The sequence below is a fragment of the Cyanistes caeruleus genome, chromosome 1 (genome assembly GCF_971803275.1).
Source record: "Cyanistes caeruleus chromosome 1, bCyaCae1.hap1.1, whole genome shotgun sequence".
Taxonomy (NCBI): domain Eukaryota; kingdom Metazoa; phylum Chordata; class Aves; order Passeriformes; family Paridae; genus Cyanistes; species Cyanistes caeruleus.
Genome location: NC_141701.1, coordinates 150,861,575 through 150,887,033, shown reverse-complemented (window position 1 = coordinate 150,887,033; position 25,459 = coordinate 150,861,575). Strand labels below are relative to the sequence as shown.

General features: G+C 48.4%; 1 protein-coding gene across 1 annotated transcript in view; it reads left to right on the top strand.

Moving 5' to 3' along the window:
• The first annotated feature begins 1,943 nt into the window (after positions 1-1,943).
• Positions 1,944-25,459, top strand: part of WNT3A (Wnt family member 3A) — an 85,937-nt gene continuing 62,421 nt past the window's right edge. Inside the window, exon 1 of the mRNA XM_023922066.2 lies at positions 1,944-2,021. Coding sequence (XP_023777834.1) covers positions 1,951-2,021 — 71 coding nt within the window. The 5' untranslated portion in view covers positions 1,944-1,950. The remainder of the gene's footprint in view (positions 2,022-25,459) is intronic.

The window sequence follows — 25,459 nt, the reverse complement described above, 5'->3', positions numbered from 1 at the left end:
AAGCCCTGTGTGTGTAAATAGAAATATTCCCTACTAAGGGAAAATATAAATGCGGCTCTTAATGAGGATGAAAGCGCATTTTGATTTGAGCTAATGCGGGGTTGCAAGGCTTCCCCCAACAAAGTCATTAAAAATTGTACCTCTCTTTGTTCCCTGCGAGCCACAGAATTTTCCTGATTCACAGATAAAATAAAAGCGAGCCAAAGAAATAAATAAAATCTCCTCCAGCTCGCTGAATCCTTAAAAAAAAATAATAACAAATAAAAAGAGTGACAAAACTCGGGGAAAAAAAAAAAAATAAAACGGGCAGCAAGCAGCTACGACTACCAAAAAAAAAAAAAAATAAAAAATAAAACCGTGGAGAAGAGGATCGTTGTTGTTATTCCAGGGAGAAAATATCTCCTCGCTCATGCAGTGCCTCCATCCCCTCTTTTCGCCTCTCCAGCCCCCTTTCAAATGAGCCAGGGGAAGGGGGACGCCTGTCAGCTCTGGGTGACACTTGCTCCCAGCCCCAGCCAGCTTGAACCAATATGTTCCAGAGGAGCAGCAAATCCGGCCACGGACCACGAATCGAGGAGCTACATCTTTATAATAATATTAATAATGATTTTCCCCCCCACCACTGCCGCCCCTCCTTTTTTTTTTTTTTTTTTTTTTTTTTTTTTTCCTCCTTTCTACCCCATTGGGGGGAAAAAAAAAAAAAAAAAATCGGAATTTTTGGGACCGCAGAAATCGCCCCCCACCACCGGCACTGAAAAGGGAGAAATTGGGACAATATGTAGAGAGAGAAATTAAAAAAGAGCTCAATTACTGGTGCCCTGTGGGGTGGATCTGGTGGATGAAGTCGTTCGCTGCAGCTCCTTCCCAATGTCCGGGGCTGGGATTCCTGGAAATTGGGATGATCTGAAGGAGCCCTTTGGAGATTTGCATGGAAGAAGTGGATTTTTTAGCAGATGTCTTCAGTGGAGCTCTTGGATCCGCGGCTGCCTGGACTGCTGGGGAAGGGGGGTGCGTGCCTGGGGGGTGCCTGCGTGCCTGGGTGGAAATCCTCTTTTTTTTTTTTTTTTTTTCCGTGAAAAAAGGAGGAAAAAAAGCCCCCAAAAAGAGACCAAGCGAAAGTTTCTAGAAAGTTGGTTCAAATGCATCCCAACCGTGAGGAAATGGGGCTTTGAGAAGAAGACAGAATGGCAAGAAGGAGAAATTTGAGAAAATATTAATTTTTAAAAGAAGAAGAAGAAGAAGAAAAAAAAAAAACCTTCACACTTTTTTTTTTTACTTTTTTTTTCACTTTTTTTTTTACTCTTTTTTTTTTTTTTTTTTTTGCATTTTAGTAGCTTCGACCCAGGGAGTGAAATCCGGGCAGGTTGTTATAGCTACCCAAATCCACAGGGGTCCCCCCTGTCTATTTAAACCCCCTAAATCTTCCTTCCCCTTTTTAAAACTACATTTTATCCCTTGGCTTGTGGGCCAACGTGCCCCCTAATGAGTATTAAAACACTATCTCCTTGCAATTAGCTCATTCCTGACTTCACGCTCCTGATTGACAGAACAAGCCAAAGCATCAGAATTCTCCCTTTGGCAATAAGTGCTGATTGGGTCCTTTTTAAGAGAGCTACTTCAAACTTTTTTTTTTTTTTTTTTTTTCCTTCTTCTTTTTTTTTTTTTTTTTTTTTTTTTTTTTTAATATTTGCCTTCAGTGTCTTGGCTGAGAGAAGAGTTTTTTACCTCTCTGAGATTTTTTTTTTCCTTGAGAGTAGTAGAGGAAGCAAGAGAGGATTTACCTGGTCGGGTTGAGTTCACTTCATTTGACTTTTTTTTTTTTTTTTTTTTAAATTATTGTTATTATTATTATTATTATTATTAAAATAATCATCCTGCCTCAGAAGAAAGGAAGGTTTTTGGCAACTCTGGTTAAAAAAAAAAAAAAAAAAGAAAGACAACTTTTCATCAATGGCCTCTTTTGGATATTTCCTGTTTCTTTGTGGGTTGAGTCAGGCTCTGTCAAGTTACCCAATCTGGTGGTAAGTTTTTATTCTTCTTTTTTTTTTTTTTTTTTTTTTTCGCTCATTTTCATTTATTTTTCCCCTCCTCTGTTTTCTCTGCAACCCCTGCGCTTAAGATGACTTGAAATTCTCCTTTCGTTGCCACTCAGCTAAAGAGGTGGGATTGTTCCAGCGCCAGCAAGTTCTTAGAACCTGCATTTCACCTCTTTTATTTATGCATTCACTTTGTTTATTTTGACTGGGTTATACCTGATCTCTCCTTCTCCTACTGTAAAAAGAGAGAGAGCGAGAGGGAGCGATCGGAAAGTTTTGTTGTTTTTTTTTTTTCTCTTCCTGAGTGCTTTGATCCTCTCCTGTGAAGAACAAAAGGCGCTGCCTGAATTAAAGAGATAATGATACAAGTTGACATGAGCATTTCAAGGTGATTTCGAGCTAGTCAGGTGGAAGGAAGGGGGGGAAAAAGGAGGAAAACTTTTGGGTGGTTATTTTTTGGCTTTCCCCCTTTTCGCTTTAAGGAATACCGAGGAGTAAATTTAAAAAATAATAATAATAATAATAATAAATACGAGGGGGGAAATGTGAAGAAAGAGAGAGGAGGTGAAGGCTCCACAACCTGGGCTGTGGGAAGGCAGAGCAGGGAGCAGGCACGGGGTTGGGGGAGATAAATCCCGGCGCAAAATCCGCGGCTCCTGCGCGCCCCTTGCCCGGGGATGCGCCGCTTTTATTTTATTTCATTTTATTTCATTTTAATTTGGGACCGGAGGACGGGGAGCGGGGCGGGGGTCTCCTCTCCCGGTTTTTCTCCTTCTCCTCGCTTTGCACCCTACGCCTTTAAGAGCTTTTTCTCCCCCACAAAAAGCAAATGGTGCTGGGCAAGGCATGTAACTGCACGATCTGCACTAATTACCCCGCGGAGGTAATTGGGCTCGGGGAAGCCCTAACGCGGGGAGGCTCCGAGGGCTGAGCCGGGGGGCTCCGAGCTGCCGAAAAACGCCCCCAACATCCCCCCCAAAAAAAAAAAAAAAAAAAAAAAAAATAACCCAAACAACCATCCCCTTCCTCATAATTAATTTTTAAAGTGCGTTGAATCCCCCACCCCGGATCGGCGGTCCCCCCCCCCCTGTCCGGCGGTGCAGAGGTGAGGGTGTTGAAGGCAGCAGCCTCTCCAACTATTTCAGGTATGTCTGAAAGCAGGGAATTCGTTGGGATGGGAGAGAGAAAAAAAAAAAAAAAAAAAAAAAGAAAAGAAAAGGGGGAAAAAAAAAAAAAAGCAATAAAATGCAAATGTGTTCTTGGGAAGACAGGCAGCGAGAGCACCTGGACGGGAGTCATTAAAAAGCAATCTTTTATTCCCAGCCACCATCTAACTTATAATTAGAAACTCTGCTCGCATTCCTGATTGGAGAAGGAAACGCATTCCTTTAATACCGACATAAATATTCGCTTGTCACCCGGCGAGGGGAGCGCGGTCCCGGCCCCCCGGTCCCCCTGTCCCCTCCATCCCCTCCATCCCCTCCATCCCCTCGGTCCCCTCGGTCCCCGGAGCTGCGGGAAAAGGGGGAAAAAACTGGGAGAAAGGAGCTGGGAAGAGGGGCAGGAGGTTTCTTTCCAAGCCGGGGCATCAGGTGTGTGCGGGGGGGGGGGCGGCAGCGGCGACATTTGGGGGTTTTGGGGTGGTTTTGTTCCAAGCAGCGGTTTCAGACGGTTCTTTCGCAAGGAGAAACCCCCCTTAGGCCATGGAAATGCAAAGGAGCCTTGGATTGGGGTGGGGGAGTCGCGGGAGAAGCCGGGAGCTGTTGCATTGGCTGCCTAAATTCCCCCTCGCCCTCCCACCCCTTTCCCTCTTTATTTATCCTCAACCTTTCCCTCTTTATTTATCCCCAAGCAAGATATAAACCCACCGCGGCTGGAGATGGGGAGCAGCCCTGGAAATGTGGGAATTGGGGCCTGGAAGGGGTCCCCGGGATGGGGATGTTGATGGGTTCCATGGGGACGTTGTTGTGTCCCCATCCCAACAACGGGAGGGGGAAATTCTTTTTCTCCTAGGCCAGCTCAGCTGTTCCCAAATTTACCAAATCGACCGTGCTGCTTTATTTGATTTTAATTTAATTTTGCTCTGCTCTTTTGTGTTGCTGTTCTTTTTCTGGGGTGGTTTTGTTTTTGTTTTTTTTTGGAAGAGAGAAGCAGGAATTTTTTAGTCTGGGCATGCAAGCAGTAAACATCCCATCCCAACCATCTCTGCTTAAAGCCTCCCCTCCATCAGCTCGCGGTGATTTGGGTGTTTAGAGCAGAAAATCTGTCATTTACCACCCCCAAACCGTGCCCCCCTCCCCACTAATGTTTTCTAATTAAAGCATCAACTCATCCTAAAGCACACGGGGCTGTGGATATTTACACTTGGGGAAAATCGGTGCAAAAATCGGATTGAGAAGTTCTGTTTTCCTCTGGGTTTTGCTTAATTGTTGTCCCAAAATTAGGGGGAAATGTAAATTTGGCAGGGGGATCAAGTGCTGCTGCGAGTTCTGTCTTCCTCTCACAGCTTCTTTTTCGGCTGAGCTGTTAAAATTGCTGCTCCCACCGTGGCACAGGGCACCTGTTTAAATCAGAACGAGCAGATTCCCACATTCCCGGGAGCTTTGGGAAAAGTTTGGTGCAGGGAAAGGGAAAGGATACCTTGGAGCAGCGATGCTCCCACGCTCCATCCGTGAGGATGCTGGGGAGGCTCTGTGAGTTCCTTAAAAACCAGCAAAAAAAAATGAATTTACAGGCTGGGATAAAAGAGGCTTTGAAAATAATGGTTTAAGAATAATCAAAGAAGAGGGGCTGGCTGGTGTGGAGGGTGATGAGCCAAGTTTTAGGGGTGTGCTGGTGGGGTTTATTGTGCCACAGGAGCCCCACGGGACCTCCTTCAGCGCTGAGCTCTTCAACCTAAAGCAGCTCCTGGGAGCAGCAACAGGCTCTTCCACACCCAGGGGGCCAGATTAACAGCAAAAATCAGATAGTTTTTGGGTTTTTCTCGTTTTTTTTAAAAAAAAAATGTTAGTGCTGTTCATTTTTTGGTTTGTTAAAAAAAAAAAAAAATAGATAAAAGAGATTGGAAGGAGCGAATGAAGGCTGAGGGAATTCTGGAGCAAAGTTCATGGGTAAGGGAGGATTAAATGGAACCTGTTCCCTGTCCTGGGGGAGTCTGGGGTCTGTGGGGAGCAGCATGAACAGAATTTAAACTTTTTGCATTGACTTGACCGGCTCCACATGGAATGGGAAAAAAAAAAAGCCTTTAATTTTATTTATTATAATTTTTTAATCCGTGCTAAGTGGTCTGGCTTGGTCTGAACACAGCCAGTGGGCAGAAATGATTCAGAAAGGAGAAGGGTTGGATTCAGGAGGGGAAAAAAGAAGTCAAGAAAAATTAACACAGAGCTTCCATGATGGGAATCTAAATCTCCTGCAGCCCAGGATGCTGCTCCTGGGGGAGATGGTCCCAGGAGAGGCTCCCTGGGCTGAACTGGAAGTACAGGGAGACCCCTTTGCTGCAGGGAAAACTAACCAGCATCATTTTTCCTGGGTGTGAGGCAGCTTTGGGATGTGTGTGGTTAAATTCTGTGCCTGGAGAGGGATGGGAAGAGGAGTTCTGATGGAACAACAGGCACTGGCTGGGGTTTGACGTGGTGGCATCGCTCTGGGTGCAGTGTCTGTCCCTCCCTCTGTCCTGCTGGGCGTGGTGGGGCTCCTGTCCCCTCTGCTGCTCCCACAGCTCCTGTCACACCCAGAGTGGGGTGGGATGGGGTCAGCCCCATGAGAAGCTGGGAAATATCAGTGAGCAGTGTTCCTGGAGGTGCCAGGAGGATGTGAAGGGTGTGGGGATGTGTGCGGAGGCATTTCCCTGCCTGTGGCCTGGCTTTGCTCTCACTGCCAGCGCTGGCCATCATTTCCTCACCCATGCAGGACGAAGCTGTGCTGTTCTGCAGGATCCCAGAGATCCTGGGAGAGCTGGGAGAGGGATCTAGCAGCTCTCTCCATCTGAACTTTTTTGCAGTTTGGGGAATGTTAAGCTGGAGCAGCGGTGAGGCCGCTCCAGCAGTGCTCAGGTGCAGCACCTGAGCCTGTCCCTGTTCTGTGGCATCATCACCACAGCAGGAGCAGGGCAGGGATGAGCTCCTGGCGTGCGCTCTCTGCTCTTTTCTGGCATCTGCTCCCCTCAAGGTGGGTGGAACAGCCCCCATTTTAAAGTGAGTGCAGTCCAGGCCAGGTCCTGGCTCCCATGAGGAACCCAACCCTTGTCTGCTGTGAGCCCTGCAGAACCGGGGAGCTCACCTGAGGGACAGCCTGAGCTGGGGGCTGTCACCAGGGCTCCTAAAGCAATCTCTAGAGCTCAGAGTATGAATTGCATCTCCCCGCTTCTCTGCTCCGTTGGCCAGGCTGAGGAGCTGGAATTCATCCTCACCTCCTCCCCTCCTGCAGCAGGTTGTGGTGAGATGTTAAAATCCATCAGTGTAGCGCTGCAATCGCTCCACATCCATCCTCTCCCACCCATCCCAGCCCTCAGAATTGCCTTTTTGCACCTGTCCCTTTTATTCCAGCAGCATCTGACCCAGCCCTGTTTCTCCAGGCAGAGGTTAATCACAGAGTGATGGTTTAGGCCCCTCTCAGAGGGGTTTAGGACGCTCTCCCCAGTCTGGGTTTGGGATGGGTGGTGTGCACCCAAGCAGCAGTGCAGCCGAGGGAAAAGGATCAAGGTGATATCTGTGTGCAGATCTGAGTGGTAAAAAAGAGCTCTTGCCCATTCTGTGTGCAAAGGGGAAGGGAAAACTCTTTTTGGTGGGACTGCAGAAACAAACTCTGATGGTGTTTGTGTTGTTCCTGGCAGAGTCCAGTTGGGGTGAGATTCAATGACTGGACCAAGGTCACACCAGGAGGTTTTTTCTCAGCAGGAACTGAAAATTTTGCAAGGTCTTAGCAAGAAGTCCCCATTTGAAACAAGGGGAGGGCTGGGACTTTCCTAAAGAAAATCCCAAATCCTCCATCTACTCAGCTTTCAGACTCATTTTATCAAATTTTGTTTTTCTGCTATGTATTAATTGATTTCTTTCTATTTTGAGAGGACTTTATTAGATATATTAACCTGAAAACCAGCAACTTGAAATTCAAAGCATTGTCCGAAGGAATTGCATCCAATAAAAAGCCTTTCCTAACTAAGATAAAGAAAAGTGAATCCTTTTGCTCCCCAGCTGTTTCCAGGTAACCCCAGAGGTGAAACCTGTCCTTTGCAGACATTTGAACACCTCTGAGAATTTTCGCTGGAAAAGTTTGGAGCACTTGGAATAGTTCGGGTTGGAAGGAACCTTTTAAAGCTCATCTAGTGCTGCAGAGAGCAGGGGCATCTTCAGCCGGGGTAGCTGGAATTAAAGGATGGGAATTCCATTGCTTTCTGTTAGCCAAAAGAAGAGTTTTTGACCATTCCTTCTAAAAGGTTCAGGCTGGATGAGCCTTGATTTTTACTGATTTTTCTTAGAAAGGAAAGCCAAGGATTGCTGATTGCAGCGGGGGAAATCGGGCTGACTCCCTGGTGCCTCCATCCCAAACCTGCGGGTCCCGTTCCCGCTCGCATCCCGCTCCCTTCCCAGCCAGCTCCAGCAACGCTGCTGCTTCTCCAGTCCCTGCACCAATTCCTGCATCGCTGGCGCTCAGCGTGGGCGCAAAAGCAGCAGCAGGAGGAGATCACTCCCTGTTAGAACTCACGGGGAGAAAATGATTTTCCTCTGCGTGCGCGGGAGTGCAGGGAGATCCCAGCGGGACAGGGAGATCCCAGCGGGACAGGGAGATCCCAGCGGGACAGGGAGATCCCAGCGGGACAGGGAGATCCCACCGGGACAGGGAGATCCCACCGGGACAGGGAGATCCCAGCGGGACAGGGAGATCCCAGCGGGACAGGGAGATCCCAGCGGGACAGAGAGATCCCACCAGGACAAGCTCAGAGAGATCCCACCGGGACAAGGGCAGGGAGATCCCACCTGGACAAACACAGGGAGATCCCAGCGGGACAGGGAGATCCCAGCGGGACAGGGAGATCCCAGCGGGACAGGGAAATCCCACCGGGACAGGGAAATCCCACCGGGACAGGGAGATCCCAGCGGGACAGGGAAATCCCACCGGGACAAGGGCAGGGAGATCCCACCGGGACAAGGGCAGGGAGATCCCAGCGGGACAGGGAAATCCCACCGGGACAGGGAGATCCCAGCGGGACAGGGAAATCCCACCGGGACAGGGAGATCCCAGCGGGACAGGGAAATCCCACCGGGACAGGGAGATCCCAGCGGGACAGGGAGATCCCACCGGGACAGGGAGATCCCACCGGGACAGAGAGATCCCAGCGGGACAGAGAGATCCCAGCGGGACAGGGAGATCCCACCGGGACAGGGAGATCCCAGTGGGACAGAGAGATCCCAGCGGGACAGGGAGATCCCACCGGGACAGGGAGATCCCACCGGGACAGGGAAATCCCACCGGGACAGGGAGATCCCAGTGGGACAGAGAGATCCCAGCGGGACAGGGAGATCCCAGCGGGACAGGGAGATCCCACCGGGACAGGGAGATCCCAGCGGGACAAGGGCAGGGAGATCCCAGCGGGACAGGGAGATCCCAGCGGGACAGAGAGATCCCAGCGGGACAGGGAGATCCCAGCGGGACAGGGAAATCCCACCGGGACAAACACAGGGAGATCCCACCGGGACAAGGGCAGGGAGATCCCACCGGGACAGAGAGATCCCACCGGGACAGGGAGATCCCACCGGGACAGGGAGATCCCAGTGGGACAGGGAGATCCCACCGGGACAAGCTCAGAGAGATCCCACCTGGACAAACACAGGGAGATCCCACCGGGACAAGGACAGGGAGATCCCACCTGGACAAACACAGGGAGATCCCACCGGGACAGGGAAATCCCACCGGGACAGGGAGATCCCACCGGGACAAGCTCAGAGAGATCCCACCGGGACAAACACAGGGAGATCCCACCGGGACAGGGAGATCCCACCTGGACAAGGACAGGGAAATCCCACCGGGACAAGTGGGGGTTGGTCCTGGGCTTTGCCCCCGAATTTGCGGTTCAAAGCTCCCTTGGGGCATTCCAAAGGGCTTTGCCGGGCACAGGGACAGCGTTTAGGGTTGCACAAGGCGTGCGGGGGGAATCCTGCGGGCACTGAGTCAGGATGCTCCCTTGGGACAGGAGCCGAGCCCTCCAGGGACAGCGCTCCAGGGTGTGACAGCCTGGTCCTGCCAGCGGGGACCCAGCGCTGCCACCCACATCCCCCTGAAATTCCCCGCCCAGAGCAGGACTGCGCTCGTGCTGGCTTCCCAAAAAACCCCTGTGGGGATGGAGAGTGTGGCTGGAAAGAGGGGAGGAGGATGAGGGAGGTCTGGAGGTCGTGGTTGGGATGGAGGAGGTTCCAAAGAGGCACCCCCTGACTTCTGGTGATGTGGATGGAGCTGGGGGATTTCTGCCCAGGCAGGTGGTGGCTGGGCCTGGGGTTAAACCCTGGAGCATGGGGAAAGGAGGGGATTTGGCAGGGGAGAAGCAGTGGCCGGAGCACAGAGGTCTTGTCCACGTGTTCAGCCAAGGCTGGAGAGGGCTCAGCCCCAAGGCTGCAGCGGGAGTGTCCCCAGCCCAAAAGGTCTCTCCAAACCCATCTCTGCTTTGCTGCCACCCCCCAGAGACAAAGCCCAGAGCCAGGACAGTTCAGTGGGGCTTAATACTGCAACTGGAGGAGCACTTGGGCAGGAGCCTTCCCATGGGACATCCATCAGGGCTTTGCTGGATCAGGTCTAGGGTTGGTCTTGCAGAAAATCCACTCATGAAACTGTCCATGCCAACTGTTTCCAGCTATCCTGTGCCTTTCGTGGTGCTCTTTTTCCCTTTTGTCACTTGAAAGTACCAGGATTTGTTTTAATGCCACATTTAATTTGTTTCTGTTGTCAGCACCACCTGTAAAAATCCATCAGTTCCTGAGTTCACTCCCAATTCTACCGGAACTCACAAAAAAAACGAGGGGAGGGAAGGAGAGCTGATACATTAACTCCCTTGTTCTGAACTCCTAACATAGGGCATGGCTTTTAAAAGCAGCCTGGGAGCCAGGGGAGAGCATTCTGCATCACAAAGGTGTTGTTTGTCCCTCTTCCTGGTTTGTCACCTGCATATTCACAGTCCCCTTCCCATCTGGGTGCTGCTGCTACCCAGAGAGAGCTTTGCATTTGTAGAGACTGGGCCATCAAAGCAGTTCAAGGTGCCTTTGGTCTCCTCCTCACTCCAGTTTCTGTCCTGGTGTTAAACCAGTCACTCATTCTTCTATGGATACAGTGATAATTATTAGCAGGGATGCTGCTGCTCTTTCCCAAGGTTCCTTCATGCTCTTGGTGTGAAATTCTTTTCTCCCTGCTTCACCAGCAAAGTCACATCAGAGCAAGAGAGCTGGTTCCCTCCTCACCTCACCAGCCTTGCAAGGGATTCCAGGGCTCTGGGGTGGTCATTCCTCCTCTCCCATGGGGTTCTTTGGGCTCAATGGGTGCTGGAGAAGGCTCAGAGAGTGCCTCGAGCTCAGAGCATGGCAGACCATCACATTTCCAGCCTGGCCTGGGGTTCATCACAGGTTTGGGAGCTTTCCTGGTTGCCAGGCACCGTTCCCAGTGTTCCCAGTTTAAAGATGCCTCCCTGGAATGTCATCCAGCCCACAAATGGAGATGCCCATGCACAGGTTCCACTGGCAGGTCCAGGTGCTTGGTGACATCCTGGCCATCCTCAGAGGCCTGGCAGGGATTGTAACAATCCTCCTGCCCCTTTCTTGGCAGCAGCTGCAGGGAGACCCGTTAGGAAAATCGCAGAGCATCTCAGCATCACTCCGTGTCCACCTGCAGCCTTGTGCTGGAATTCACCTCATCCATCACATGTCCTCAATTCCCATCTCTCCATCCAAGCCAGGGGCTCTTGGCCACCTTCCCTTGAGGAGAGCTGGGCACTTTGTTCTGCTCTAATTCACGTCTCAGGTGTCTGATGGAGCCTGACTGGTGAAATCCTCTGTGCCAGTGGAAGGGTTGAGGAGACCAGCTCAGAGGTTTCACCACGAGTGTCATCCAGATTTAGTCAGAACACACCCAAAACAAAAGTATTTGTGCCCTTGCCTATTTCCTCTCATGGATAAAATCAAGTCATGGACTTTTCATCCATCATTTCCCTGTATTTTAGAGTCTCTTTAGTGCTCATTGGTGCATTGGAATGGGTGCAGCAGCATTCATGACTTCCAGGCTGGTACTAAAAACCTCTAGACCATCCCTCTCCTCAGGAAATTCGTGTTTTGTCCTGTCTCAGCCCAGCTGCTGGAAACCTCAGCAGTCTGAGGGTTTTGCAGCTTCCTCTGTAACATATTTAATTCTGCCTTTAATCCAGGAGACTCCAGAGAACAAAAGCATCTTCCTCGTGCTCTTGGACACATCCAGAGCCTCCTACCATCCCCCAGTCATGCCCACAAGTCATTACCTCAAAATTGTGACAGAACTTTATCTCAAGACCTCTTAAAGAGGGATTGGAAGTGTTTTCCCTGTGGCCCTGTCCTGACGGTTATCTTGGCACAGGGACACAGCCACAGACATTTCTGCATTTCTGCATTTCTGCATTTCAAGAATTCATCTGACTTCGCTTTCAGTTCTCTGAAATCAAACCCTTCCCCCATTTTCCCAGTCTGTGCCGCTTAATTTCACTTTCCCGGACTGTATTTCCTCTGCATTTCTGCTGGAAGATGCAGTTTTATGGCAAAAATCACGCTCTCCCATCTTTCCAGGGAAGTCAGCGCTGTCCAACAGAACTCACACCATGGGATGGAGCAGGGAGGAAAGGCAGAGCCCTTCTCTGCTGCAGCTGAGCCTGTGAGACGAATCCAAACTGCTCTGGGCAGAGCAGGAGCTCCTTGTGCTTCCAGAGGGGAGCACCTTGTCTAATAGAGATATTTCCCCAGGGGTGGGAAGGCAGGAATGAAACTCCTTGAACAGCTGCCAAGCTTTCCATTCAGCCTGTCCCTCTGCCCCCACCCGAACAACAATGGAGCCTGTTGCTAGACAGGGATGTGTGGCATGACAGAAAACAGCTCTAAATCCTCGGCAGGCCGAGGGACACGAGGGAGAATTCCCATTTTTATCTGAGCCTGCTGTAGCTGGGAAGAAATGGGACAGTCTGGATGGGTAGGAGTCTAACCAAAACCCACTGGGCATGGGATGAGATTTGAAGAATTTACTGGGAGGCCCACAGCTCCTTCAGAGGCACAAAAATCTGGTTAATGCCATTTTTTGGGAGATCTGTGGTTGGTTTCTATCCTTCCTGGAGGGAGAATCTTCCTGAGTGTTTTACAGTGAGGTTTCCTTTAGAGTTCGCGGTGAGAGATGAGCTACAGCTCACCTGACATCTGTCAGGCATTTACTCTGGGATGAGATAAATCCCATCCCTGCCATGCCATCCTGGAAGAGGATCCTGGATGACTGGGGCAAAGATATCTCCCTTTAGACAGGTCAGGTTTGGCTTTGGAATACCCCTGAAAGTTAGGAGCATCTGGGCATTTTATGATCTATGTAGACTTGTGGAGTGCTGAAAGAGGAAGTTTCCATTGGAGCACCCTTCAATGGGAATCTTTAGTGACCAAATTACCTTTAAAAAAATCTTCACTTGAAATCCTGGTGTTGCTTTCCATGTGTGTGGAAGAATTGAGCAAAAATCCCTGGTCTCAGAGAGGCATTTGAAGGGAATTCTTGTGAGGTTTCAGTTTCCTGCACATTCTGGGAGCTGCCATGGAGACAAATTTGATGTGGAATAAGTTACATTAGTGATCCAGAGCAGGAGAGCTGGGAACCACTTTGATCCCGTGGATTTGGGACGGTGAAGAGCCATCCTGAAGGCTCTGAGGACAGGGTCCTTCCGTGGATCAGAGAATTCCAGAATGGTTTGGGTTGGAAGGGACTTCAGAGCCCATCCAATCCTACCCCGTGTCATGGGCAGGGACACATCCCACTATCCCAGGTGGTTCAGAGCCCCATCCACACTTCTGATATATTCTATTATTTTCCTACAGTGCAGGACTCAGAGACTGGGGAGCTCAGCCCAGCCTATCCCCTTTCCCAGCTGTGTGCTGATTTTTGGAATCTGTAGAATTAATATAGATTTTTTTTCAAATCTATAGAATCTATTATTTGAAATAGATATCTTTGAGATCCAGCTGCTCTGCTGCAGCACTAGCAGGGCTGTGGTTGGGTCATCCCCTGGAAAGATTTGCTGCTGGAAGTGCTCAGACAGAACAAGAGGATGGGTGGGAAGGACAGGAGGGAAGTGTGGGGCTACTTTGGCACATGATTTGTGCATTTATGCCTCAGATTTATTGATGGCATTGCTGCAGCGTGATCTATTAGCCGATTTTATTGAGCTGCCCCTTGTCAGTGACTGGTCCATGAATATCCTCAGCTCATTCTGAGTGTGAGGAAAAGTGGATTAGCTCTGTTGCTTTTTTTGAAGTGCTTATTTCCTCTCACATGCTGCAGAGAGAAGAGACTTTAAGCAGCACAGATTTAAGCTGTCTAACTCTCAAACACCTCGGGTTAGCTGAGCTCCATCCCACTGTGGGTTTGCAAAAATAGGCGTGACCGCTTCTCCCACCATTAAATCCAGAAATCACCTCATCCATCCTCACGTGCTCCAGGCTGGATTAAATCTGCCTAAATCAGAATTGTGAAGAAGTCATGGATATAAGCACTGGGTTAACACTGAGTCATTGCTAACAGGAATGTCATCTGGAGAAGGAAGGAGCTTACTGGATCGCTGCTTTTTCCTAGCAGGATGGGTCATGGATATTAGTGGATTGATTGCAAAACCTCCAAGTCACTTGCAACAGAGGACTGAGGGCACAGTGGGAACTGGGTTTTGCCTGGGAGAGTACATGGCCCAGACAGATGGGGCAAACAACCCAGTTGAAAGAGAATAGATAAGACACATTAGCAGAAGATTGGGGATCAGACAGGGAAATGCTAATTCAGTGGCCACCGAAACCCTCCTAAGTTGCCCACAGGCATGTGGGAAGTCTGTGATCCGAGGAGCACCGAGTCCGTTTGTCCTGCTGACTCAATCTGTAGTCTGGGTCTCCTGGTGAATGAAAGGGTCAAGCTCAGCCTAACTCCAGGCAGGCTCTTCCCAGTACAGCTTCCTAACAGAGCCACTAAAACTGCAGTTGTCCTGCTGGCCAGAAGAGCCTCTGAGCTCTAACAGAGAAAATAATTCAGGATTTGTGTAGACTGGCTTAAATTTACAGCCACGGATACCTTGGTGGTGTCTGCCAGCAGCAGCGAGAGTGGCGGTGGCAGCTCCTGCTGCCCCTGACACTGGGACTCAGAATAAACTGAGGAATTCTGTCCTTCAGACAGGCTCCAGAAATCGGGGAAACCAGGCTCTTGGTGATTCTTGCACACAAGGGTCTATTTTGGCAAGCTCTGGTACCAGAAGTGCGGGGCAACATGCAAAACTTAGATTATCTAATGGACTGCAGACTCTGTGATTAACACGGGACAAGGTAATTCAGGAACTAAAACACATCCTTGGCACATGGGACCCCTGGCCGTGTTTCTTCTCTGCCCTTCACATGCCTAAACAAAAGGCTGGGTGTGCTGGGGCAGAGGAGAATCAGAAAGGTGGAAAAATGAGAGTTTCCTACAGGATCTGGCAGGGGCAGCTGCCCACATCCCATTCCAGGGGACAGCGTGGGGTCACTGAGCAGAGCCAGCAGGAGAAGCTGGGACACAGTTACCTTTGACTCACTGTTTAAAAAAAAAAAAAGACATCAAATTTTGGGTGAGGATAAGAACCAGGGCAGCTGGACACGTGTGAGTCAGCATGGCAGAGACCACGAGTGAGGAGTTTGGGGCTGTTGTGTCTGTTGTGGAGCTGTGCACGCACGGCGCTGACGCACGGCAGCCCTGCTGAGCTGGGTTCATCACCCTCCACCTCAGAGTGCACATCCCAGCTGAGGGAGTCATCCAAGCTCCCTTTGCAGGCCACGAGTGAGGGCTGGCACTTCCTGGCTGTGAATCATCAGTGTCAATCTCCGGAGGAAAGGATCTCTCTCTGCTGGGCATCAGCAGAACCGAGATGACCAGCTGGGAGCCTGACTCCCGCATGAGCAAAGTTAGGTCAGATGATTTAATTTCATTGATGAATCCTTAGGCTCATCCTGCCCTTGGCTCCCATGGACGGGGAATTTGTATTTCTGCAAAAGTCTCTCCTTTTTGGGTTCTGTGGTGTTTCAGTGCAGAGGCTGACTCAGGACAAGTGTTCTTGCTAAAGCATCCTTTGTCAAAGATTTAGTCATTTGGACTGAGTTTTTGTAACCAGTAGTGAGCTGTCAAGTGGGGAGAACTTGGCAGAGACCACCCTCAAACCCAACCATGATTCTGATCCTGAAATCCCTGCAGCAGGACTCCCCAGCTCCTGCTGTCTTCTGAGCTTCACGTTTTCATGATTCTGCTGACCTTGCTGATAAGATCTGTACAAAAGGATTAATATGCTTGTGCTGTCTGGTCCTCAAATTCCCAGACTGTTCCTGGTACTGTGAATGAGGAAGAGTTGGGTTTGTCTTAAATTTCCTTGATCTTAGAGATGTCAGGAAAGGTGCCTGGGATTTTCTTTGATGCCAGAAGAACACAGTGGCATCAATATAGTGGAAGAGTGAGGGACGTGATGTGAAAACTCTAAACTGACTAAACTTTAGCTCTCTGCACAGGTTCTGCTATTAAATATGTCTGGGTGCTAAGTTAGGCATGAACTTAGCCCTGGGCATCACTGTGCTAAGTTAGACTTTATTATTAATCTTAGGAAAGAATAGAGGGAGGCATCTCAGGTGTAATTTGTGTAATTTTCAACCACATTGACCCTTTTTCTGTGAAATCCAGGCCTTTCCAAAGTGTTTTTATGCAGTAAAACTGTAATTGTTTGTGTAAAGGGACACCCTTCAGGCCCCAGAGGGGGACCCAGGCTGGGGGCAAGGAGGGGCTCCTGGAAGGGCTCTCACATCCAGTGCTGCTCTAATCCATCTCTCATAACTAGTTTCTACATGACCCAAGGCTTAAGCAATCCTGTTACCTGTTTGTCCCCATAATGACATTTAAACCTCTTGGCCCCATGAGCTTCATTTGGCAGAGGTTCTGAAAAACGCTAGCTATCCACAAATCTCACAAAAATGGGCAGTTAAATGGGGTAGAAATGTGAGCAGTCTCCTCCCAGGGGCTGAAGGGTGTGGGTATGTGTGTGTGTGTGTGCATCCACGTTCCCTGCAGATCCTAAATCCAGGCAGAGGAGTCAGTGCTCACCAGTTTCAGTGCCCACAGAGTAACTCCTTGTTCAGCTTTCTGTGTTCTTCAGCTCACCCTCTGTTTCACAGAGTTGTAGGGCACAGAATGGTTTGGGTGGGAAGGGACCTTTGAGGTCACCCAGTTCCAACCCCCTGTGATGGGCAGGGATGTCAATCACTGCTTCAGGAGTCTCAGGGCCTCATCCAACCCTGACACTTCCAGGGACTGGGCATCCATAAGCTGATCCGATGCTTCACCACCCTCTGAGTAAAGAACTTCCTCCTAACATCTCGTTTAAATCTCTTCTCATTTAGTTAAAACTGTTTCCCTTGTCTAATCCCTATCTGCCCATGCAAAAAAATCCCTCTCCCTCTTTTTTATAAGCCCCCTTTAATTACTGTAAGGCCACAACGAGGTCTTCCCAGTTCCCCAGGCTGAACAATCCCAGCTCTCTCAGCCTCTTCTGTAGGATGGTTGCTCCAGCTCCCTGATCATCAGAGGGTTTCTTCCCCCTACCAGTTTCCCTCTCAATCTGAGATGTGATTGATGAGCTGAGTGGGCCATGCCAGCAATCTCCTCATTGCTTTGTGTGGCTGAGGAAGGGATGAAGAGGAGGAACCTTTTCATTAGGTTTTAAGAGAATAAAGGACTCCAGTGCTTTGGAGGTCTGTGGTTTCCAGTCACACCCGCGTGTCACTCACTTCCCTGGTGGATTGGTGCTGGCAGCTCCCAGTGATGGGTCCTAGAAAAGTCCAGTGAACCTTTTCTGTGAGGGTTCTTTGGGGAGAAGTATTTATTATGAAGGAAGGTGGTTAAATACATATATAATACATATGCCTATATGTGTATGCATAGATGGTAGATCACACATCCCTCTCCTTAGCTTTTGCTCCTAGGACAGTTGGAAGTCACAGAAAATCTTCCTTTGACTGTAACAAACTTTGGGACAACCTATTTGTCTTGTGTCTTGGACTCTGAGATCCTTCAGGAACCTACAAGTTGCTTCATACCTTGGTTCTGGGCCAGGAAAGTGCTGCTTTGGAGCAGTTCCTTTGTCTCATGTCTTAAGACTCTGAGCTCCTTTAGGTCTTGATCCTTCCAGTTGCTTCACCCTTTGGTTCAGGGCCAGGAAAATCCTGTGTTTGCTTGGTGTTTATCCTTAAATACCGGGGCAGTTCTGTTCATTTTCTGTGCTTGGGCACCGGGCTGGGTTGCATGGGTTAAGATGAAGCCTGGGAGCAGGGAGAGTTTTCCTGTGCTGGGCTGATCCACAGCACGTTATTATCCACGCTATCAGGGACATACATTAATAATGTATGGAAATTAGAGGCATATCTCAGTCCCATCTCCCCTATCCCAGTGCAGGGGAGAGAAGGAGCCCGGTTAAGGCTTGTACATATCTGACAACGTGCAGCAAAACTTGGCTTGGAGCTGGATGGGGTTTTGGGGCATGCAAAGGCAGAATTGCAGAACTTTGGTGTGTATCCTTCAGAACTCACAAAATCCATCCATGTGCTGCATATCCTGACCTGCACCCAGCTCTCGTGATGGGTGCCGAGAGCTCCGAGCTCCGCAGGCTCCTGGCTGAATCCCCAGCCTTGGCCAAGCCTCAATCAATGCCAATAATTGATTTGGTAGTTCTGGGAAACCGGCATAATCCGTTGGCGAGGGCGTGCTGCTGAGATTTGGGAAACTTGGGTTCAAAAGCCTGCCCTGGATTGAGCAGAGGAAACTCGTGAAGCTCATTTTCCCATCCCGTGGGTAAGTGCCATAACCACCGAGCTGCTGACTCCGAGTATAAAGGGGACATTGCGTCCTCCAACTTCACTTTGGGAATGGCACCTTAGGGGCTGGGCACCTGAACAAATTACCACGAGGTAAGTTAGGGTGTGAACTCCTCAGATGCCAGTTTTTCTGTGGTAACTGCCCGTGTGAATGCTCTTTCCCTGCAATAAACACGAGATGGTTCATATTTACCAGGGGGTAAGAACGTTCACATGGGTGTTCACATGGCTCACACCCTGGTTTGACTCCCAGTAACTTGGGCCTGTGCCTCTAACCTCAGTACCCTTGAAAAGCCATCCCAAAAAAATAAAAATCAAACTCCTCTGCTTTACATAAACCACAATTTTGCCATTTCTTCATTTCAAATTGCAATTATTGCAGTTCATCTTTGGTTTGCCAGAAAGGATTTGCTGAGATTGACTCCACTGCTCTGTTTTGGCAGGGAACTTGAGGTCCTTGAGGTGCTGGTGGCCAGGATCAGCCAACAAGGGCAGATAATCTACAGACACCACACCAGCTTTTCTTGCCTCATAGTCAGAGACCTTCTGGGCATTGACAGAATATTAATGTTCCTGTTTCTCACAGCCAGCTCCCGAGCCCTGAAGAGATTTAAACGTGTGGAGATATGAAGTCAGGCGCATAAAACGCTCTTTAGCCAGTGGTGTGGTTGTGGGATGAGCAATGTTCCCAGGTTGCCTTGAGGTCACCAGGAGCTTTTCCAAGAGCTTTCCATAGACCTGGGAAATGGTCATGAAGTGTTCTGAAGGAAAGATCTCAATTTTTCTGAAGGAAGGACCTCGGAACAGTGGTCTGTGAGTCTTCTGCATAGGTAGAAACCTTGCCTAGGAGCAGGCACAGCGTAACTGTGCATGAGCCCGAGGACAGAGCAAGGGAAAATGTCTTTAAAGTATTCCAAGAACTGGACTGAATGTTCCAGTCAAATAAAAATACCCACAGAACTAACAACCCACTTGCTTATGGGCTGGGACTTTGTCTCATGATGATCCCAAAGGCTGACTCAAGTTATCTGAGGCATCTCCTTTCAGGTGAGATGGGGAAGATTCAAATCATCCTCGAGGAAGCCTTCCACCAACTGGGGACAACTCTGCTTTGAAAGCAGGAGTTTCTCGCAATGTCTGAGCACACCTTCAGTCTCAGAGCACGCCAGGAGGGGTATCTGTGCTCTGTTGGGTGACAGAACCTTCCCTAAGAGACCTCTGGACCAAATTCACTCACTTAATTTTAGCCAAGTAATGCTCAACTATCTGAGCCAACCATTTTAGAAAGTTGGGCACCTTCTGAGGGCGATTCATCCTTCCTGAGATTGGGATCTCTCTAGTGGATGTGATGAATCACTGTCTGGAGTTGCCTATCTCCATCCACTCCAGAAAAGCCCAAACACCTCCCTTTTAGACAGGTAAAGTTGGGAGGGATGACTGGGTGCCTGAGCACCCTACAAGTATCATTGATGTGATGCCAGTTGGTGTCTGGGAGGTTTTTATCCCTATTTTAAGAGAGGCTGATGAGAAACCTAAAGTGTTTGTCAGGTCCTTGACCTTCTTTGTTGATTTTGCCTGGAGAAAAGAGGTAAAAGACCCAAATCTTCTTCTTCTTCAAATTCTTCCAATGTAAACACAGTGTTTTTCAATACATTTTTTTCCAGGCAATATTTTCAGAGTTATTACAAAAATTCTGGACTGTGGTAGTTAATAACAAAGAGTATTTGGGGACTTTTATTTCTGGGTTTAAAGTGACATCAGGCTAATGAAGATGAGAATAAGATTTTTGCAAGGAAATGAAAATCCTTTGTAGGGCACTCACTTTTTTTTTTTTTGGAACAGCTGGTTCTGGCCACTCTAGGAAAGAGTTGCTGACCTCAGGTCTGCAAATTCACGTCTTTCTTTTGGACTGGAGCGTTGTTACCAGTCTGGTATAATCATTTATGCCTGTGATGGGGACAGCCAAGACCTTGTAGAGAAAACAGAAGCAATTTTTCATCACTGCACCCTTCAGGGGGCAGCTCATGGTTTGTGGCTGGACAGTGGCTTGGTAGAACTTTGAAGGTGCTTTGGAGAAATATTGAGGTGCTGGCAGTGTTTGATAACTACAGAATCACAGAAATAATAGAAACATAGAAAGGATTTAGTTGGAAGGGACCTCGAAAATCATCTCATTCCAACCCCCTGCTATGGGCAGGGACACCTTCCATGATCCCAGCTTGCTCCAAGCCCCATCCAACCTGGCCTTGGACACTTCCAGGGATCCAGGGGCAGCCACAACTTCTCTGGGAATCTGTGCCAGGGCCTCACCACCCTCACATCCAAGAATTTCTTCCCAATATCCCATCTAAATCTCTTTTAGTTTAAAACCAAGCTGAGAGTTGATTTTAAAACCTCTTCCCCTGAACTCTCTGTTGGATATCTTTTGTGTCTATAGCTCAGGAGGATGTTATTCATTGTGACAAGCTTTTGTCACCCAAAATGAAAGATCTGGTCTATAATTTCCATGTAGAACCCTTTTTTAGGGACTAACTCCCCCAGAGGGCAATTCAACCCCACCTATTCTAGCCATCTATCTTAGGACAGAACAAGTTGCTCTTCTGTGGCCCTGATGGTTCTATTACGAGGTCAGAGAGGTTTTGGGTGATATCATTAACTGAATTCCTAACTTTGAGGTGTTCCAGAGAGATTAGATGAACTCCATTGAACATTGGTTTCTGCCATGAGTATGTGACAAATTCCAATCCTGCTGAATCCAGAGGAGTTTTTCTTTGTTGTTGTTGTTCATATCTATTGAAGTCCTGCAGCCTGGAGTTCTTGTTTAAAGCTGGAATGGTGTGAACTGGCTCAGCTCCATAGCCTGGAGGATGGGGACAGCAGGTGACAAATGTCACACTAAGAATATTGCAGTGCAGAGATGAACCCTCAGATGAGGCTGAGGAAGCTGCAGGAGCTGCTGCTCACACAGAGCCACGGCTTGAGAAGTTTGCTAGTACCTACACGTCTTCCCAAAAATCTAATTGTGCTAATCCTCCAGCAACCCTGACTCCAGGGAACTTTCTAACCATGCTCTGGAAGCTTCCTTCTCGCTCTGCTGCAAACCTTTCCAGTGGGAAAGTCTCTGTCTCCAGACTGATTTCATAAGAGCAAGCCTGGGTGTTTCCTGAGGCTTTTGGGGATGTGAGCTCAGAGGAGGCAGCCTGGAAACGGGGAGGTTTCCCCAGAACATCCTGAGCGATTGAGGGATGTCATCACAACTCTTGTGGCTTTGCAGAGTGTGGGGTCTGGTCTCCAGTGACCTCCAGAATTCCATGGCAACTTGGTTTTTATGATGATTCTCCCTTTCTTACCTTTATGGCAAAAGTGATTACAACTGAGTTTCTAAATTAATACAAAATTTCAGCCCTGACAAATTTAAACAAAACTGACCTCATTTTTCTCCACCTACTTTCCTGTAACTCCACAATGTCTGAGCACCTTTCCCTTTGCTTTCCTGTCCTTTGCATCATGTTTCCCCTAGGATTTAAGAACCTCTTTCATTTGTTGGTGCAGTGCAATCCATGCCTTATTTAGGAAGTCAGAGGGAATGGTGGGAGCAGCAAGCTCAGCTCTTTAGCATAAAACAGGTCCATATTTCCAGGGCTTTCTTATAAATACTGAGAGCTTGGTCCCAGGGATGGCTGGGGTCCCCTGCAGTCCTGGATGGGTAAGGTTTAATTGGCAAATATTCTGTGTACTGTGGATTTAGTGAAGGCAGAATTAGATCTGCCAGACTTTTTTGTATCCACACATCCTTGTGTTTGTCTTAGTCTGTGAATTGAGTCCCATCCCAGGAAATTCCAGCATTAGTTCGACCCATTTGAAAGTGGATGTGGGATGTAAAGGTCTGTGGGCTCATTTTTAGGATTGCAATGAGGATTCCACCACATTTTCCCCTGTTCACCCAAACAAGTTGGGCTGAAATGCATTTTTCAGGAAGGGCTTCGAGCTGAGGTCTTGAAGATGTCAGCAGGTTGGGGGAACCCATCCTTTCTCTCGAGGGGTTTGGCCAGTTGGGGATTCATCGACTTCACCACACCTCAGGTCTACTTCTGAGCCGAGTCTGGCTGCTTTCAGTGAAAAATCACAGGTTCCCATTTCACTCCCAAATTGGAAAAAAATGCTTCATCTAATCCAAGTATCTGTTTGGGAGTTTGTCATGTCAAGAGTTCTTGGAGTAGATAACTTCAGGAGTCTCCTGTGGATCCTCTGGATCACTGGAGGTTCCTGTGTTCCATCCCAGGCTGGTGGGGTGAGCAGGACTCTGCTCACGACCATAACGCTGCTGATCGAGTCAGTCTTGGGAGCAGAGGGCAGAGGTGGGGTGGGAGAGTAAAATTCTCTGTGTCTGACATGAAAGCTGTGTCTTCTAACAAGAAAGAGGTTGAGTTTGTGACTTAGACCTGACTTAGTCCTGGCTGGACTATCATGGTACCCATGACTAAGGACCTTAGCTGACATTCATTTGTTGTTTACTGCCTCAGAAGCAAAAGTCCTATTAACTTACCTAAAAACTGATTTATTTGTGAGAAATAAATACCTTTTATTGTTTTCTACTCGGCACAGCTCTGTTACAAGGGATGCTGGCTGCCTCTGGTGAAACAGATTTGCTGCTCTTCAATACAAGCAGCTCTTAATGCTTTAAGCTGGGAAACTATTAAGAAATTTAAGTTTTCCTATTGTTACCACTGTTAGATTTGTACAAAATGGAGGGGTTTGCAGCAATACTGAGCTCTACCACGTCACAGCACCTCCCAGCACGGAGGGGCATCGCTGTGACCTCTCCCTCTCCTTAATACAACTTTTAGACAGTTTTGTACTGCCTGAGGCTTTGGGAGAAATTAGAATCCAGGTCTAAGGGTTTGCCTGCATGTGGAAGTTCTAGCAAATTAAACTCCTGATCGAGTTTTCTGCGGTGCAACAAGTTACCACACATCAGCTGACCCTTGGTACCTGTCTGTGCGCTCACGGCTCGCCTGCAGCAAGTGAGGTAATTAGACTTTGCTTACCCACAATAAAAAAGGGTTAATTTAAATCACATTCGCCAGCATTTGCTGTAGGCTAGGGATTCACATTTGTAGGATTGCTGTGGGTCAACTAGCACCAGGGAGTAATTTGAGCTCTGCTTGCTTGACCATGAGGTTGAGCCCTAAGTGGAGACTGGGATTTGTTGTGAGGCGGTGTCTGAGCAGTGATTCCTTCAGGATGTGCTCCAGGACATCCACACTCAGACATCTGCAGCACAGACATCTTTTCCTGTCTCCTCTGTGGTCAAAAAGGAGGAGAAATGGGCAATTGTAGTGAGACGTGATTCTCACCCTAAAGATGTTCAAAAAGATGGAGGGAAAGCACCTTGAACTGTGCCCTCAAATGGTGTCTCTGAATTCTCTTCATTGCTGAGAGGGAAAGCTGGAGGCTCTGATGGAGACCACGCCACGCCTACTGGAGGCCACCAGCTGGACAAATGGACCTCACCTCCCATTTCAAATTTATCAATCAATTTTGTCACAGATGGCGAGGATCTTGTGCCATCCAAGGAGCCTCCACCTGCCTCTCAAAAGGCCTCAAAAGGTCTCCCAGAGATCCCAGCCAGACCTGGTGATATCTCAGAAACTACAGCCTAAGTATGGAGCACCTTCCAAGGAAGAATGAGTTACTTTGAGGCATTCTGTTGCAGATTATTCAATTGCCGCTGTCTGTGTGTATTTTGGGGGTTGTGAGGAGTAGGTAGGAATGTACTTCTGGCTGCTCTGCCATGGTGTCCCGTGTAGGTAAATCATTAGTGATTTCTATACTTTTTATAGGTGTTCACAATGACTCAGAGAACTGGAAATTCTCTGCAGGGTGCAATTCCTGCCTTCCTGTGAGCCAAAATCATAGAACTGGTCAAGTTCCAAGGTACTGAGTGCACAGGAGATGAATGAAGAGGCTTAGAGCTTAGAAATAATGACCCGAGCACTTATTTGCTCTTTCAGATCAGGATTTTTCAATAGCCTGTACAATGCTGCAAGTTTCCTTTCCCTAACACAGATGACCTTTTCCAAGTTTCCTTTCCCTAACACAGATAACCTTTTCCAAGTTTCTTTTCCCTAACACAGATGACCTTTTCCAAGTTTCCTTTCCCTAACACAGATAGCCCTTTCCATAATCTCAGTTTTGGGATTCCTAATTTCTTGTACAATCCTAAAAAGCACTTAAAGACTTTAGTCCTGTGGAAATAGTGAATTTCCAAGCAGAACAGTGATAACCCTCCCTGGGAGTTTGGTACATTTGGTGAAATGTAGGTGATTAAACCATCTGAGATTTCCCTGGAGTCCATGTGCAGCTTTCCCACATGATCTGGCCTTGCATAAGCATATCACAGAGGGTTTTTCACGTGGAAATATTTAGGAAATATTTAGCCAATTGAATTGATTCCTGAGCTTCAGATACAGATATTTTTGTTAAGTTTTCTATGCTACCAGTGCCTAGCGAGTGATGCAAGTCGAGCGGAGATTTAAGGTTCCCTGTAGCTGTGACTGCAGGAGGGTGCAGTGTCATCCAAAGGCATGTTTTGTGTCACCCCAGGTTTCCACATGATTTAGGGAGGCAGGCTGGAGCCAGGTGGATGCTGGAAAGCACCTCAAATGGTACTCAACACACCTGTGCTCAAGCAGCTGAATTCCAGCCTGAGAATTCAACATGTGATAAACTATGGGGGGGGTGGGAAAAAAAAAAAAATATTCAGGGAATTTCAAGCAGGCAGGTACAATTTCTCCCAAAAGGCAGCTGTTGGGAGGTTTGCTTTGGAATGTCTGCTCCTCACTAAAAGTGGTGTTATGTAAAGTAAGGTCAGCTAACTGATGTGCAGCAATGAAGATTTATCCTGGGAATAATGGGAATGATGGCTGAGAGCTCTGCCAGCCTGGCTGTGGAGTCCTTGACCATCGCAGGGAGTTGTTGATCATGGAGGCAGGGGGATGAAGTACAGAGTTAGGGAATTCTGGAATGCCAAGGTGTTGGAATGGATCTGAAGGATTATCCTCCAGTCCCAATTCCCCCTTCCATAGGCAGGAACATCTCCCACCAGACCAGGTTGCTCAAGGCCTTTCCAAACCATCCTTGAGAACTTCCAGGGCTGGGGCATCAACAACTTCCCAGAAAAACCTACAAATATGAAAGAAAAGAATGAGCAACCTCCTGTGTTTTGGATCAGCTAATTTGGATCAGGCTGAGCCAATGTTCAGGGAAGTGGAAGTTCACTTTGATGTGTGGAGATGAGGGAAGCCC